The 17,719-nt window shown below is 44.3% G+C and overlaps 1 protein-coding gene across 1 annotated transcript in view; it reads left to right on the forward strand.

Annotated features, from left to right (window-relative positions):
- The first annotated feature begins 10,868 nt into the window (after positions 1-10,868).
- Cdrt4 (CMT1A duplicated region transcript 4) overlaps positions 10,869-17,719 on the forward strand; it is a 39,629-nt gene continuing 32,778 nt past the window's right edge. Inside the window, exon 1 of the mRNA XM_035448121.1 lies at positions 10,869-10,923. Within this exon, the coding sequence (XP_035304012.1) occupies positions 10,869-10,923 (55 nt within the window). The remainder of the gene's footprint in view (positions 10,924-17,719) is intronic.

The raw sequence follows: 17,719 nt of genomic DNA on the forward strand, positions 1-17,719 counted from the left end.
GTTTCTTTGAGCCACTTTACATGAAAAAGCATCCTGTGGGAATATGCAGGAAATAAACTAATTAGCACTTTACAATTCATCATCACTCCTGTGGCCTGGTTGCTGTGTGGGGCATGTGAGAGTAGCATTGCAGGCTGGGGAAGCTGATGAGATGGGCTTCTGCATTAAGGTGGGGTGTGGGTGCTGTCTGTTCCTGGGGGAGGAGGTGGTGAGGAGCTTTGTGGAGAACAGCAGGACCCAGAGCAAAGCTGTGGGTTTGAAAGAACTCCAGCAGCCATGGGGGGAATCTTCCTTAGTGGTGAGAGGTCAGAGGCTGTGGCCATCCCAAATTAAGTTTCAGTGTTGTGGCCACTGACATCACACATACCCCGAGGGATGCGAAGGAAGTGTGAGGCTTTCTGGGAAGAGGAGGGCAGACTTTGCAAGCTGGCTCAAAATGGGTTGAAAGAGGGAGAGGAGACAAGTTGGCATTTTCATGGTGGTTACAGAATATTGCTAAGTCTGGGGTATGGCATATGGGCAGAGGAGCTTGTGTAGTTTGAACTTCTTGGTGGTGCCCAAAAAGAGAGCATCCAGGCTTTTAATCACAGAGGCATGAGATGGAACATTCAAGGCCAGCCCAACCAAGTAGCAAATTGAAGACCACCTTGTGTATATAGCAAGGTCCAGTTTAATAGATCGACCAACCAGCTAGCCAATCAATCAACCCAAAATCAGCTTCTTAGTCTTCTAGAAGTTTCAAATTCAATCATGTGCCTCTGACTATGGGTTACACTTCAAGGATGAATGAATCACTAGCTGACTTTCTTCATTGTATGAATATCGGAGTGTACTTAATACAAACTAAGACAGCTATGCTGTTATACACTAGGTGACATTATATAGAACCACTGCTCTGTGCCCTCTTTGTTTTTGACTAAATGTTATGCAGATCATGGCTGCATATATTATCATTAATTATGATCACTGTGCAACTTAGTAAATCAGTAAAATTTGTTCCTCCATCTAACTGAAATCTTGTACCCTTTACTCTCCCTCCCTCCCTCCTAGCTACTTTCACCTTCCTCCTCCCCCCTTTCCACTCCAAACCACCTTTCTACAGAATGAAATTGACTGTCTTAGTTTTTCAGTCTCACATTTAAGTGAGATCATATAGACTTTGTCATTCTGTGCTTGTCTTATTTCATTTAACACAATGTCTTACAACTTCATTTTGCCATGAATGACAGAATTTCTTTCTTTCTAAGGGTTGTATAGGAAAGTGTTTCTATGTACATATGTGCATGTATGTAGAAAGGAAATGTGTGTGTGTGTGTGTGTGTGTGTGTGTGTGTGTGTGTGTGTGTGTGTGCTCGCGTGCACATGCGTGCATGCGTGCGTGTGCACGTGCACTGCATGAGTGTGGCCATATTTTTTTCCATTGATGGACTCCTAAGGTTGACTCTGCATCCTAAGTCCCATGTGTGTAATGCTTTAGTAAACATAGAAGCACAGCCATGTCTTCCACAGGTCCATTTCAACTCCTTTGTTTGGCTTTGTATCCAGGAGTGAGATTTCTGGGTCATATGGTGGTTTGGTTTTAAGTTTTTTGAGGAATATTATTGTCTCCCCAAATGGCTGTCCTAATGCACATTTTCATCAAGAGCTTACAACATCATCAAGGCTCCCCAACATCTTTTTGCCAGCTATCATGTGTGTTTTTGGGAACAGCCATTCCAGCAGTGCCAAGTGTGACTCACCATGGCTTTAATTTTACTTCCTTGATGATCTTTCATATCTTTACTGGCCATCTTTCTTTCTTTCTTTCTTTCTTTCTTTCTTTCTTTCTTTCTTCCTTCCTTCCTTCCTTCCTTCCTTCCTTCCTTCCTTCCTTCCGTTCTCTCTCTCTTTCTTTCTTTCTTTCTTTCTTTCTTTCTTTCTTTCTTTCTTTCTTTCTTTCTTTCTTTCTTCCTCTATCTTCTTTCTTTTTGAGAAATAGCTGTTTAGACCCTTAGCCCATTTAAAGATATTCTTACTGCAAAAAATAAATAGGTATGTTGATGGACAATTGCTGATTGGATTTTTGTATAGAGTACACATAGAGCAAAAGCCACTGATCACTTTGTACCCCACAGGCAACACAATTATTTATCAGTAAAAATAAAAACATAAACAAAAATGAACAAAAGCACCAAGCTGCCCAGATTGTTCCCCAGAGCTAATAAGAGCCATTCCTGGTGTAGATTGTGGAAATCTGGGTTCGTAACTTTCTCTGTTATTTGGATGAACATTTTATGGAACTGGGAACACAAGACTGCAACACTGAAAGGAAGGACTGAGAAAATCCAGACAAAAGTCCAAGATACGAGACCTAGGGAACTGTTTCCTTTGAGGATATACACTCTTTTGGACATGTGGTTGCATGGCAACTTTATGGACTTGGGGAAGAGAAAGAAAATCTCCTGGGTCTTCCTTGAAATCTACGTGCAAGCGACTGTAAATCAGTCTTGTGTTTTCCTCTGCATTCCCTGCTGTCTGCAGACACACCAGGACAAACATTCTCTCACTTCCTGGACTCCTCAAGCCTTGGTGCTCTGTGTCTTTCTTCAGAGTTGTCCTGGGAGTGGAACTTTATAGTAACTTGCCAATGGAAAATGGAATTAATTAGCGATGAGACTGTCTTGCAAAATAAATGATGTAATGTGTTCCAAAGATAAAAGAAGCTCTATGAGATTGTCTGCGATTCTGGATAACGACAGCACAGTGTTCTTTCTGGAGCTGAGAGCTAAGGGTTGGGTCAGGAGAGTCTGACTTGGCTTTGTAAACAGGACAACATAGCTTGAAGCTGGGGGATGTGATGTATACCCAAGAGAGGTGACAGACAACTCAAAAGATTAGGGCTGTCAGGGCTGATGAGAAAGCGAAGCATCCAGAGGAATGCTTGTGCATGTCGGGGTGGCTCTGCTATTGTCTTGATAAGGTAGTCACCTTCAAGATGTGTTGATAGTCTTCTGAACTCCCAAGCTGCTATAGAAGGGAGGGCATAAGAAAAGAAATCCACAAACATCAGTCTTTAAATCTAACAACCATCTCTCTATCTAGACAGTTGTATACCTAACTAGTTAAAAAAAATTTATATGTATGTGTATACATGTATGTGCACATGTGAGCAAATGTCTAAGAGGCCAGAAGAGGGGCGCTGAATCCCCTTGGATTTGGAGTTATAGGCCATTGTAAGCTGCCCACTGTGGGTGCTGGGAACCAAACATGGGTCCTCTGGAAGGGCAGCAAGTGTTCTTAACTGCTGAGCCATCTCTGCAGTTCCGATAGGTAGCTTAATATTTTTTAGAAGTTAGTATGAAGGATGATGGGTTGTATTATGATGTTTTCATATATAGCCATCACTGTTCCTCACTCATATCTCTCCCCTCACTTGCCCTTCCCATTTCTCCACCCCACCTCTTGCAGGTCTCCTTCCTCACCGTTGAGTGCTTCCCCTTCCGCTTTCATGTTACATGTATGTATGCACATTTAAATCTGGGTTTCACATATGAGAGAAAACATGCAATATTTTGCCTCCCTCATTATCTTTTTATTTTCATTACCTTACTTTAGAACTCTTCTTTCCCCCACATAGTATCCTTCTATCTTCCTCCCTCTCTCTCTCTCTCTCTCTCTCTCTCTCTCTCTCTGTCTGTCTCTGTCTCTGTCTCTGTCTCTGTCTCTGTCTCTCTGTCTCTCTCTCTCTCTCACACACACACACAGGGGGCACTGGGACAGAGAGAGAGAGAGAAAGACAGACAGAGAGAGAGAGAGAGAGAGAGAGAGAGAGAGAGAGAGAGAGGGAACATGCCCATGCCCTATTTTATGTTTGTATTTCTGAGTCTGGTTTACAGTATGTCCTGGTCATCTATTTTCCTACAAGTGACATAATATCCACAGTCGCCTATGGATGGCCTCACCAGCTATTTTTCACTACTTATCAGTGATGTCTTTCACTTATTCCCTGTTTCATCTTAACTTTGGCATATTTTAGAACATGGCCCAGTAGGTTTCTTAAAAAGCTTTATCGAGATAAAATTCTCATCCCATATACTTATCAGCTGAACACTTATATTTAACATTTTTGTAATCTTCACAGGTTGTGCAATGATCATCACAACCAATTTTAGGATATTTTTGTTACCCCAGCGTAAACCCAGTGGCCATCATCCACCAGCATTCCTGTGTCCCAGCAGCCCTATAGAGGTGTCTACATCGATCATTTCATATAAATGGAATCCTAGGCTATGTTTTGGTGAAAGGATTTCACCTAGCTTAATGTTCGTGAGATTTGTCCACATGGTAGAGTGTAGGACACCAGTCCTGGCTTCCCAGAATAATGTGCTGGCCAACTGGATAGATTCTGGAGCCAGACTGCCTGTATTCAAATCCAGTTCTGCCTACATGTCCTATTGATAGTTGTCAGCAAATTATTTACCATCTCAGATTCAGTCTCCTCACTAGAAAATAGAGATAAGAAATCCGTAGCTTATTTCCAGGATGCCATGAGATCCAAATGAGAGCATGGCTGTAAAACTCTTGGCCTGTTGCCCAACCTCTGATAGCCCTGCCATAAGGCTGGCAATGATGGTCATTAATTATTCAAAGAGCTACAAGCCCCAAAGGCACATGAATGACTGTAGTACATTGTCAGTCCACGAGAGGACTATGATGAAAGGCTGAGGAGCACAGCAGCAGGAGCTCTCAGTTCTGCATGGGAGGGAACCTTTTTTATTTTTATTTTTATTTTTTAATGATTGCTGCTAGAGCTGGTATCTACAACCAGGCCACTATTGATCCTCTTTCAAAGACTTTTGAAATTCATCACTTTAGGCAAATTGAAACCTCTGTCATTCCCTTAATGATTCAAACCAGCTTGTTTGGGATATTTAAACCATTGCTTTAAGTTCTGTGCCATGTGTGGGAAATGACCTTTAACCTAGAACGTAAAGGCTGGTACAGAATGCATCAGGCAGGGGTGGAGAGGATTTCACACTTGCTGACTGACTTCAGTGTGTGCACGCTTACCAGATGTCTGGTGTCACTTTTCAGGGACTTCTTCCTTGGGGTTAGTTTTTCCATAATGAGTACGTTGCACTGACTTATGGAAACATTCCTGCGGGGTGAAAAACCTGTCTCCATCTCTGGTGGTCTTCCATTTCCTCCTCATTAGTTACAGTTGGGATCTTACGCATTCTAAATGCACATTTAAAAGTGTATTTCAACGTTTAAACGTATACTTGCCATCCTTCCTTTCACAAGGCAAGTATTTTGAAACTTTTTTTTTCTTCAGTGCCAAGAATGGAATACTGAACCTTTTGGGCTAGGCAGGGCTTTTACCACTGAAATGTGCACTCAGTTCTGAAAATGTTTTTAGTAAAAAGTTATAAAATAAAACACATAACATTAAAAACAAGGCTCAAAATCATGTGAATCATGTTATTTTATTTGTATTTTCATTTTAATTCCAACATTTTCTCAAAGGAATGCAAATATGGAGAGGCCAATACAATGAGTCCTTATACAGCCATCATCTAGCTTCCAGGGTTGTCAAGTTTTGTCACCTTCCTTCATTTGTAATCTGCTTTATTTGTAGGTGGTTTTCCTTAGGAGCTGTAGTATTTTAAAGGCCATGGCATTTTTCTCTCCCACACAGACAGCTTTGACTTACTAAAGAGGCATAGAATTTCCATTATGTAGGCATTTCATTTGTTAACCCTCCCCTTGATCAGTGTGGATATTTCCAGAATCTTGAGAATATTTTGCCAGGCCACAACATACCTTCAGTTTTATGTGGTTCCCTTCATTTGAAGTGCCCATTCTCTTGATGTTGGCAGTCTGGTAAAATCGGTATTTCTTACCAATGCCTGTAATAGCACTGGTTCCAGGGTACGTTCACACAATTGGTTTCTGAGCATCCTGGGAGTTAAGGGTTCTGTTCCTGTCTTTAGTTTGGAAAATGTTTACATGCCCACTGTAGGCAGAGGATCTGGAGATGTGAGGAAGGAAAGCACTGCGCTCCCTCAGCCAGCACATGAGTGGTAGAAAGTCCGGCTGAAGCCAGACAGAAGTTCACTTTATCTCATGTAAACATCTGTCTGTCGATGGTCCAGTGTGGGACTGGCCCTCCTTGTGAAAGAACTTCAGCTCTGTACATTCTCTGACGTTTCTCCTCTCACAGTCAGTGTATGGTACAGATGGCACTAGCTCTGGCTATTGAGCCTGTGTCCCATCAGTGAGAAAGGAAAAGGATAACACAAGTCACACATCCTCTGTCTTCAGAGACCTTCCCAGAAGCTGCTCCCATGTACGTCCCAAGGCTGGATCTGAGTCTTGAGCCAGCTGCTGAGTTAAACTTTGGACCTAATCATTCTCCGCATGATATTGTTCTGCTTTCATATATAACTTGAGTGTGGAGACCAAAGAAATATATCTGAGACCATTTGGTCAATTATTTGAGGGGCAGAGATGATGGGGGATGTCCTTCTTTATGCTGTAAATATATGCTTCTCTTATTGGTTGATGAATAAAACTGTTTTGGTCAATGCACAGCCAGGAGGTAGCCTTGTATAGGTGGGCCTACCAGACAAGGAGAACTCTGGGAAAAGGAACACAGGGAGGAGAGGCAAGGGAGATGCCATGTAGCTGCCAAAAGAGTAGCATGCCAGAGCATTCCGGATAGGCCACAGTCTCATGGCAATACATAATTTAATAGAAATGGGTTAATAATTAAGAGAGAACTAGCCAATAAGAAGTCTGAGCCACTGGCTGACTAGTTTATAATGAATATAAACCCTGTGTGTTTATTTGGGACTAAATGGCTGTGGAACCTGGCAGGACAGAAACTCTGTCTACACAGAGAGGCAGATGGAAGAGCCATGCATGGAGGAGAGGTAGAATAGGGGGCTCGGCATGACTTCGTGCATTTTGGGGATGGTTACACTAAGATGCTGCTTAAAGATGTCTGGGGAGCATGTGTAGAACTTTCCCTGACCTGAGCATTTCCCATGACCCCCACCTCCACCCCCAAGGCCTTTCCACCCTTCATGGCTTTGTATATCATCCTGCCCTTATTTGGAACATACATACTCCAGAAGGTGTCCCCTTGCTATAGTTTGCGTTCTACAGTTTGCACGTTGGTTCTTTTACTAATGAAATATGTTCTCTAGGACTCACACACTGGAAATTGGATCCCCCAATGGTGTTTGGAGATGGCATCTTTGTGACGTAATTGGGGCATGAGGATTGGCTCTTGTGAGTGGGCTAGTCCACTCATAGATTAATGCATTAAAGAGCTATCAAGGTTTGCTATGGAGTGACCATTCTCTATATGCTTGCTCACATAGGTTTGCCATTTAGGATGCAAGGAGATTACCTCATCAGTGACCATGCAGATGTCAATGTTAGGCACGTGAACTTCCTAGTCTCCAGAACCAAGAGCCAATGAACTTCAATTATTGGTTTCCAAGTTTCCAGTATTTTCTTATACCAACAGAAAACAAATGAAGACAATGTATAACTTAATTCTTGTGTGCCCCAGCTTTAGTATCTTGTAAAGCGGGAACCAGGATAGCAGATCTTTAGGGTTTTCCTGGGTTTTAATGTGGGGTGGGTTGAGAAGGTGGTTCCTGGTGGGGAATAGTCTGGAGAAAGCTCTAGAACCTCTAAATGACAAATCCCTTCTGCCTGGAGTGAAGGGGAAAAGGCCATACTCAGTACCTGCCTTTTGGAGATGCCAGGGATGAGGCCAGTTCACGGTGCACACCTACTGGGCTTGACCCTTTTCGCAGCTGGTAGAAGCGTGTGGTGAGGTCACATACACAGCATCTGACTTGTGAGGAATTTGCTGCCCACAGAGGAAGGAACAATGCATCTCCCTGGGGCCAGCAGTCAAAGGCCGGGCAAGCCCGTGGGAGGCAAACAACTCAGGCCATAGAGTTCTTTTCTTGGTTTGGAGTCTTGCCAGGGGTAACACAGACCAGATGAGCATCATGGTTCCCTAAGGTCCTATGTGCACAGGCAGGTGTCTTTCTGAGTGGCTCTAGCCTATCTAGTGGTCTGTCTGCCTCTAGGCCCTGGGCCGTTTTACATGGTCTGTATCTATATAGACATCTGGACCCAGATACAAGCAGCCGAGTGTCCCCTCACTCTACAGGAAGCTTATGGATTGTGATTTTTGAAGTTTTGGGGACTGCTAGGGTAGTTACCTGCCTGTCCTTTGCACTTGTAACCCAATCTCTGCCGGACCATTGAACACAAGCATGCCCACTGTCTTCCCAGCCTTGCTGGCTCAACACAAATCTCCCTTCTTTGTCTTGACATAAATGTTTTCCATATCCTAACATTGGAGCCTCTCTGAGTTCCCCGCCTTTTCACATGACCCTTCCCTTGTCAGAACATATTCCCTCTGCCACCCTGTGAAAAGGAGCTTGTTAGAAACACTGAGTGAAAACAAACAAACAAACAAAAACAGGCAGTGGTGACACACGCCTTTAATCCCAGCACTCAGGAGGCAGAGGCAGGTGGTTCTCTGTGAGTTTGAGGCCAGCCTGGTCTGCAGAAGGAATTCCAGGACAGCCAGAGATCTTACACAGTGAAAGCCTATATCAAAACTAAACAACCCCCCCAAAACCCCAAAAAACAAAAAGAAAGAAAGAAAGAAAGAAAGAAAGAAAGAAAGAAAGAAAGAAAGAGAGAAAAACAGAGTGAAGATTCATGGGACGGGGACATGGTGATCCACAAAAAAGGGAGCTCAGTGAGTCCATGGTGTAGCTGACTCAGGAGCTGCCAAACGAGAAGGCACTGAGGAGGGACTGGAGTCCAGGGAGGTGAGAGTCCAGACATGGAAGCAGAGCATTGGTAGGTCTGCATGGGCTTTTGGAAGCAGAAGCCGGCACTGGAAAATGCTGATGATTCTGAGCGAGGCTGGGCACTTGCTTTGATGGCAAATCAAGTACTTGTTTCAGTCTTAGAAGGGCAGCTTCACATTCCTTCTGAGGATAGGCCCGAGAGCCGTGGGAAGAGATGAGAAAGAATGGCCCCGGCGAGGATCTTTTAGCAGAATTATTACTAGGATTAGACGAGTAACTGTAGAGCAGTTTGGCCTGTCTCCTAAGTGCTGTCCAAAGTCTTTGAAGATAGAAATTCTCTCTACAGTTTCTCCCAAAATTAATGGGGCCACCTCTTTTGTTTCTACCCCAGGTCTATTCACATCCTTATTGGCTTTCTAGGTGATCCTGGCACAAAGGAAGTGGACTCCTGAACTCACCTGTCTTCTGAACTGGTCAGGTCTGCTTCAGAGTGTCTGCTTGTTGGAAGTGAGATAAAATCCAGTGTCTTCCTCATTCTCTGAGTCTGGACATCCTAAATGAGGTCATTTATGCTGAGTGCCTGGCCTCGGGCTTTCTGTCTAGGGCAGGGATGGTTACCCTAAGAGTCACCTTTAGTGACTGCCTGAAGCCAATGGAACCCTGGAGGAAAGGCAGAAGGTTCAGGGCAGGGAAGCCTGGCAACGGCTGATGTCACAATGCCTCTACTCACTCTGGATGGCTAGTTACTGGGCCACCTCAGGGAAGCAGCAAGACCATGGGTGGCTGCAACAGATGAAGGACAACAGGGGACCTGGGACCTAGAGTTCATGGGATTGCAGGTGACAAATAATAATCCCTGGACAGTCAAGAGATCCAGACAAGGATGTGGAACTCCAGAAACCATTCAGGTACTGTTGGCTGGACCCTCCCCCTAAGCCAGATACCTGTGTTGTCAAAGGGGGAGGGCTAGGCCCAAAGTCAAAGGCACATACCCAAATTCTAGGGTTCGTGTCCTTTTCAGAAGGACAGTTCTTCCAGCTGGTTAAAGGAGTTCAAGTTCTCAGCATTCCTTACCTTCTCCAGTTCATAGTCCACGTCACCTGTCACCACTGGGACTCTATCCAACACACGCTGATGTTTAAGGTCTTCCCCTGTTCTCAGGACCCGGTTGCAGAGGCCTGAGGCTGGAAGTTCATGAAAGTGGCCACTTGAGAGTCAGGTGTGGTGGTGCGCACACCTTTAATCCCAGATCTTGGAGGCAGAGGCAGTGGATCTCTCAGTTCGAAGCTATCTGATCTACATAAGGAGTTCTAGGCCAGTCAGAGCTGCATAGCAGACCTTGTTTGCAAAACAAAATGTTCAAGTGACTGTCTTAGACAATCAGGGTCAACAACTGCATGTAAACATAAGCACAAAACAAACCTAAATACACAAAAATGTGTGTGTGTGTGTGTGTGTGTGTGTGTGTGTGTGTGTGTGTGTGCGTGTGGGTGCATGGCCCCTGGAGAGATGGGGGGGTTTCTAGAATACAAAAAGATGGATTTATAATACTCGCATACACACACATCTACCTCTATGTCTGTATATTTACAGTGATATCTCATTACACTTTATTGTTACTTGGAGGGGAATATACTGTGTGTGTGTCATGTGTTTCTAGGTGTGTGTCCATGTTCATGTGTATCAGGCTGTTGGTGTGTATGCTGGTATGCCTGTGTGTGCCTGTCTGTGGTTTTCAAAATAGTTCTGGAGGTTGCATGCTAGGAAAGTGCTCCCCCTCCAAGCTGAATCCTCAGTTCACCTTCACCCTGTGTTTTTGACAGTGTCACTAAGTTGGGCAAGCATCCTGAAACTCACACTGAAGTCCCCTCAGGCCTTGAATTTGCAATCCTCCTGCAAATCCTCTGAGCCTCCAGAGTAGTTGGGATCCCAGACTTGTACCAGGAATGGGAGGTTGGCTTACTTCTGCATTTTTCAGGGCCCTCAATGACTGTGCTCTCTGTTTAAGTAGCAGCCTGCTGTCAGCTGGGCCCTGGCATGGATCGACAGCCACTGGCACGGAACCATGATGACTACCGGAAAGCTACTGATGGTATAGCCACCCACTAATGGGTTTGGGACAAAGAGCAAGGGGGGAAAATGGAAGGAAGGCTTGCAGTCAAGAGAATGCTTTAGAAGTAACACTTAGGGATGTCTGAGTGGAAAGGAGGGGAACAGTGGAGAGGGACAGAAATATTGCTGAGAAAATGAGGGGAGGTGCTGGGAGAAGGTGCTGGGAGAAGGTGCTGGGAGAAGGTGAGGATCTTGAGTCAAGAAAGCAGGGAAAGGACACGAAATGGATGCTGATAGCTCCTCTGCCCAGGACCTGTTCTTCAACCCTAGTTGGCTAATTCCATAAGCTATAGGACTACCACTCAGAATAATTTCCATTACTCCAACAACACAGGAAGGGGCACAAACTGCTTAGAAAAGTAACCAATGCTTCATGGGGCTGATAGCCCAAAGCACACGTGTGAATGCTCACTTCCTTCTGGGTACCAAGAACCAAGCTTAGGCCAGGAAGTGGCCTCCACCTTTGAAAGGCTCAAGATGTATTTGGGACATAGAGGATTGACACTTTAAAACCTGTCGGCTTGCCTAGCCTGGACCTTCACCACACCCCACACTCCCCATTTCATTTCTACTTTATCCCTCTCCTGATGCTCACAGGCATGTCATAGAAAAGAATGAGGCCAGGCAGGACAGTTCCTTCCTTGCCTAAGGTCACACAGTTTATACATACTAGAATCAGGACTTGAACCCAGCATCATCTGACACCAATTTCCCAGCAGGAACCCTCTATGCCATGTCTTGATAGCCTGTGCTCTGACCTCTGACTTGGGCATCTTTAACTTTGAAATACGGCTTGGCCTGTCCTCTGCTGACTCACTTTTACCTTAGCTGATCAAACCAGCCAACCTTACAACTCAGCCTAAACGATCCTCTGGCTCCCACCCCCAGCTGGACACCAGTCTTTCTGATGCTTCCTCTGTCCTAGTTGTCCTCAGGCCACTCATATGTCTCCTATGACAGAACAGTTTAGGAAGGGAAGCAGGACATGAGTCCAAGGGTTGGGAAGGAGGCGTTTCAAGGTGGAATGGGCATCATGGCTTTTGATGGGCTATATATAGTCACTGGTGGCAGGGGAGGTCCCTGTGGAGGAGACAACTGGAGAACTTAGAGTGGGCTGTGTTGAATGTACTGGGAGGTCACTGACCTGCGCATGGAGAAAAGCAGGGCCAAGTTCTAGCAAGTGCCTGGTTGAAGCCAGACAGCAGGAATGCGATGCCGGCCAGGCCCAGGCTTGCAAAAAAATGCCAACTTAGATTCAGTTTTTATTGTTTATTTCTAAAACAAATGTTTGCTTTACCTTTGTAGTTGTAGAGTTTTTAGGAACATGGAAAAGAATGGCTTTGTTTGGGGTGTAGAAATATGCTTTGGGCCTTGGAGGCCCTTGCATGCCATGGTCTGCATCCTTGAATTTGCAGGTGTCTATGGTCTTCTAGTCACACCCACAAAGGACCTGCCCTCAACCTGGGTCCTCCTTGTCTGTGGCCAAACCTGATCTTCTCCTTCCCCTCCATCCCAGGACCTCAGATAGATGCTAATGAGGCTAGCCAACCACATTAACTTCCATCCCAACCCTGTAACCCCGTCCTGTCATTCTGCAATGGTTCATGGGTCCTACATAACAGTGGCTCTTCTATAGTCTTTCATCTCTCAGCTCTTAGCAAGTTTTGTTCTATTCTGTCCACTCCCACTCTTCCCACCTGCTCTGCCATCCTTGTATTTTTAAGAGGAAAACATCTTAAATATGTGGGCCAGCATGATGGCTTAGATAAAGCACTTGTTGCAAAACCAATTGCCTTGTGTTTGATCCCTGGAATCTAGAGGGTAGAATTGACTCCTAATGTGTTCTTTGACTCTCTCATGGGCTCATTTACTGTTACTGAGTTGCGGTTAATCTGTGTCTTAGAGTCAAGGGGAATGAAGTGGGAAAAGAAGTTAAGACAGTGTTTAACATATTGCTTACATAACAACAGTCATATTGCTTACATAGCAATAGCATTTCTTGATAGTATGAGCCTTCGCCCACAACTGTGTGGTGCCTTTAGAGCTGGTGTCTTGTTCAGTGACCTCTGTCTGTTTTCCTGTTCTGATATGTCACTGTCTAATTATCACAGCCTTAGATCACAGTGTGAAGGCCATGCCCAAGTTCACTGACCTCCCCCCTCTCACCTTTTCTACTCTCAGCCTTTGTTTTCCTCTTAAAAATACAAGGATGGCAGAGCAGGTGGGAAGAGTGGGAGTGGACAGAATAGAACAAAACTTGCTAAGAGCTGAGAGATAAAAAAAAAAAAATCTAGATCAGTTTTCCAATTTTTCCAAAAAGATAAATAACCCCCAGTGTGATTTTTGGTTGGGGTTGCATTGAATCTATGGGCCACATGTAGAAGAAATGACATTGTATTGTAATTGCTGTTGTGTTTTTACAATGAACATGATACATCTCTCTATTGAGATCTTAATTTTTGTTCTTGTTTTTAATTTAATTTTACTCCAGTTTTTGAGTGCCACACTGTCATTGAATTTCTTTTTAGAAATTTTATTTTCTTGTTGTTGGTGGAAATTGGAAAAATTCAAGTATTTTTGGGTAGGTGGGCTTTGTGTCTACTAGCCTTGCTGAACTCAGTAATTCTATTCATAGATTATTTTGGATTTCTGCACAGACAATCATAGCGTGAAACCCAGGTTAGAATCCGACTGCCCTGGATTTGAATTTTAATCTTATTTACTAAACATACCACTTTCATGGAGTGACTAGTTTTCTTCTAAAGCCCATTTCCCTGTCTAAAGAAATGTTATTTATAGTGAAGTCTGAATGAGAAGAGGGCACAGGGCATCATCAGTGTTTGGATTTCCCCATTCATCGTCTTTGTGCCTTCAACTTCCCTTCATGCCACAGTCTTCAGCTCCGGGTCATTTGTGGAATGCCCTCTCGTTTTCTAGCAGCACTCTCCACAAATGACCCATCATCAGCTTCAGTGGATTTCTTGACAGATCTGTGGCCTCTAGCATCTGCCCCCTTGTGGAGTTCAGGAGGCAGATGCTCCTCTTTGATGGCTAGACAGCTATAGGTCTCTGCTACAAATGTTTTCTCAAGAGAGCTGATAGTGCAAGTCCTTACTTGAAGTCATTCCACAGTCTCCGAAATACTTGCAAGACACAGACAGAATTCTTGAGTGTGAATGGGCTAGGCTATTGGTTCTCAACCTGTGGGTCATGACCCCCCTTTGGAGGGTCAAACGATACTTTCACAGGGGTCACATATTAGATATCCTGCATATGGATATTTATTTTGTTTCAAAACCCTAACAAAATTACGGTTGTGAAGTAGCAGCAAGAATAATTTTATGGTTGGCAGTCCCTACAACATGAGGAACTGTGTTACAGGGTTGCAGCATTAGGAAGGTTGAGAACTACTGATCTAAGCAGAGGAAATACACAGCACAAAAGTCCACCAACATGAGACCCTTTATACTTTTCACTTGTTCAAACCCACTTAGCATAGCCCTCTCCCACAGCACAGGTACGCCCCATGTGTAGGCTGTCACTTTTTAAATATCCTTTTCTATAGCTTTTTCCTCATTGCTTTTTTTTTTCTTCCTTTTTCTCAGTCATGCCTGTTCACCATTCAAAACTAAAGAGAGTCCTTCAAGGACTCTCCTCTTGTGCCTCTTGTCAGTCCGGTCACCTCACATCATCAGAGCAAATGGCACCCTGACACTTGGAGCTGTCCTCATGGTGTTCTGGGGTGAGGAAATGGTGTGTTTGGGGATTCTCAAGGGCTTAGACTACTGACACTGGTTTTCACACGGGAATTTTTAGAGATGCAGATTCTTGGCCTTTACCCCAGATCTATTGAATTAGAGATTCTGGCGAGCCCAGCAGCAGCCTGCATCCTCATAGGTGTTCTAGGTGGTCCCAACACTAAGGAACCAGACCACTGGTCACATTTGTTTCCCAAACTGGTCAGGTCTGTGCCAGAACATGTTAAAATGAAGTGACCACAAGTCATCTGCCTCAGGAGTCTTTTTAACTTCCTTTCCCAGTCCTCTACATCCTCATGAAACTTTGTCTCCTTTCGTTACCTGTGTCTGGTGGCTCTCAATTGTTTCTAATTCCAACTCCAGGGGATCTGATGCCCTGTTCTGGCCTCATTGGGTACCTGCATACATGTGGCATACACTCACACATACTCACATAGGCATAAATAAAAATAAAACAGAAAAATCCAAACAGTGATATGTACTGTATGACAATAACATGAGGTGATAGGGTAGTGAATAGTGAGCTGAATAACCTAACCAGCCAAGTTGAAATCTGCAGGCTTTGGTGAGTTTGGGGAGGGTGAGTGGGAGACCTGAGAATAGTGGATAGAGGCAGTCATGGATGGAGTTTGAGGCTTCACTCCCTAGCTTGCTGGGGAGGTTCCTGGAGAGGGATATGTAGGTTGAGTAATGATACTCACACTAGTGCCTATTGATGAAAGGTTACTCTGGCTGCTGAGGGTATAAAATATGCTCCACAAAGGCAAGAAGTAGAAAGGAGGAAGCCAGTTTGGGGGCTGTGGAATACCTGGGTGGACACTGAGGCAACAGAGGGAACAAGTGTTTGACCACACGTCCCTGGTGCCACATACTCGGGTTTGAGTCTTGGTTCCACCCTAATAGGCTTTGAGCAAGTCACTGAAGCTTACTCTGTCTCAACTTTCTAATCTGTAAGAGGGGATAATATTGACACTCAACTCTTCGTTTGTAGGGATGACTCAGTAAGCTAATACAGGTGAAATGGGGCCACCATTTGTGTGTTGTTATTACTATTGTTCTGTTAACAGCAACAGTTGCCATTATACATAAAACAATGGGTTTAGAGTATGCTTGCAAGCTGAATTGACATGATTTACTGATAAATTGAGTCTTGAGGGAGATGTAAAGGAGAAAAGACTTCTAGGTTTTTACCAACTGACTAATTAGTGGTGTTTAATAAGAGCAAGCCACAGGGGGATGGTTTTGTGGGGTGATGGGATGAGGGTTACCAAGAGTTCATCTGAACTGGGGGAAGGTCTAAGGTCCATGTAACACATCTGAGGTGTCTGGAAGGCCAATAAATGGATGGCTCTGAAGTTCAAGGAAGACCTAGCCTAGAGGCCTAGAGAGACAACTCTGGAAGAGGGGGCAAAGGGAAAAGCCCAGGGTAGACTGTTGGGTCCCTTTCTCTAAAAGTGGGTTGGGAGAAGAAGTGAGTTTGGATCCCAAGATGACCAGCCTGGGAGGTGAAACCCAGAAGGTGCCCGCATGGGCTTCGCGATGAGCAGGGAATAGGAAGTAGCAACACTGACGGTATTTGTAGGGAATCACTGTAATTTTACATTATCAGCTGGTGCTTAAAAACCATTCAGTTAGAAAGGTCTGCTACTATACACTTCTTGATGCCAAGAATTAATATAAGGAGAGGGGATATCCCTGAGGACAGCAGGAGAAAACAGCCTTCCCAGAGATGCCTAAATAGGATATCAGAGCATCTAAGGGAAACTTGCTGAAAGCCAAAATAAACCCCACCTGCTTTACTACTCAGTGAAGAAAAGGCTCCTGCCTCCTTTTAAAAACAAAATTTGATAAATCACCACTAAAGGCTGACTGAACTGAGGTGGAAAATGTCTAAAACTGAGTGAAGAGTTTCCAGTGATATCATAGTTTGGTACGACTGTTCTGGGTCCCGGAACATCTGGACAGTCACTCCTGTGACCTCACCACACAGACCATGTGCATTTCCATTGACAAAGAGCTTGTTACTATACTAAGTGATGGGTTTCATTGTGACATTAAAAAATTTTTAATTAAAGCATAATTATATCACTTTTCTCCTTCCTTTTTCTCTCTCCAGCCCCTCCCATGTTCTCTCTCTAGCCCCTACAATGTCACACTCCTCCAACCCCTCCCAAGTCTCCCCTAATTCCCTCTCAAATTGATGTGCTCTTTTTTCTGTGACTATTTTCTTTCTTTCTTTAATTTAAATTCTTTAATTACCATTCATATTTACATATCTATACCCCCATTCCCTTGCCCTCCCATCCTCCCATGTTCCCCACCAACCCCCCAGCCCATCCCCCAACTCCTCCCCAGGGACAATGAGGCCCTCTACCAGTGACCTTCAAAGTCTGTCATATCGTTTGGGGGAGGGCCCAGGCCCTCCTTGCTGTATCTGGGCTACAACAGTATCCCTCCATAGGGAATGGGCTCACAGAGTCCATTTGTGCTATAGGGTTGAAGACTGGCTCCACTGTTAGAGGTCCCATAGACTGCCCTGGCCTAAATACAGTCTGCTGGGTCTCTTAGTGTTGCTTGTGTTTATATGATTTTAAGGCTGACCACTTGATATTGGATGACCAATTAGGGTATTTAGTTTTATGAAGTTCCACTTTTCAACTGTTGGCCATAATTCTCGGGCAAATCATGTCCTATTCAGAAAGTCCTTTCCTACTCCTATACCGTATAGGTTACTGCCTATGTTTTCTTCTATCATTTTTAGAATCTCGGGTTTAAAATTGAAATCTTTGGTCTACTTGGAGTTGATTTTTGTGCAGTGTGATAGATACAGGTCTAATTTTGTTCTTCTGAAAGTGGACATTGTTTTCCCAGTACCATTTCTTAAAGATGCTGTCTTTCAATGAAAGTGCATGCCCCCAAGCTTGACAATATGATTTTGATTCCTAGATCCCATGATGGAAGAAGAGAATTAATTCCCCCAAGTTGTCCTCTGACTTCCGCACACATGCCATGGCATGT

This window comes from Cricetulus griseus, chromosome 7 (genome assembly GCF_003668045.3).
Source record: "Cricetulus griseus strain 17A/GY chromosome 7, alternate assembly CriGri-PICRH-1.0, whole genome shotgun sequence".
Taxonomy (NCBI): Eukaryota; Metazoa; Chordata; class Mammalia; order Rodentia; family Cricetidae; genus Cricetulus; species Cricetulus griseus.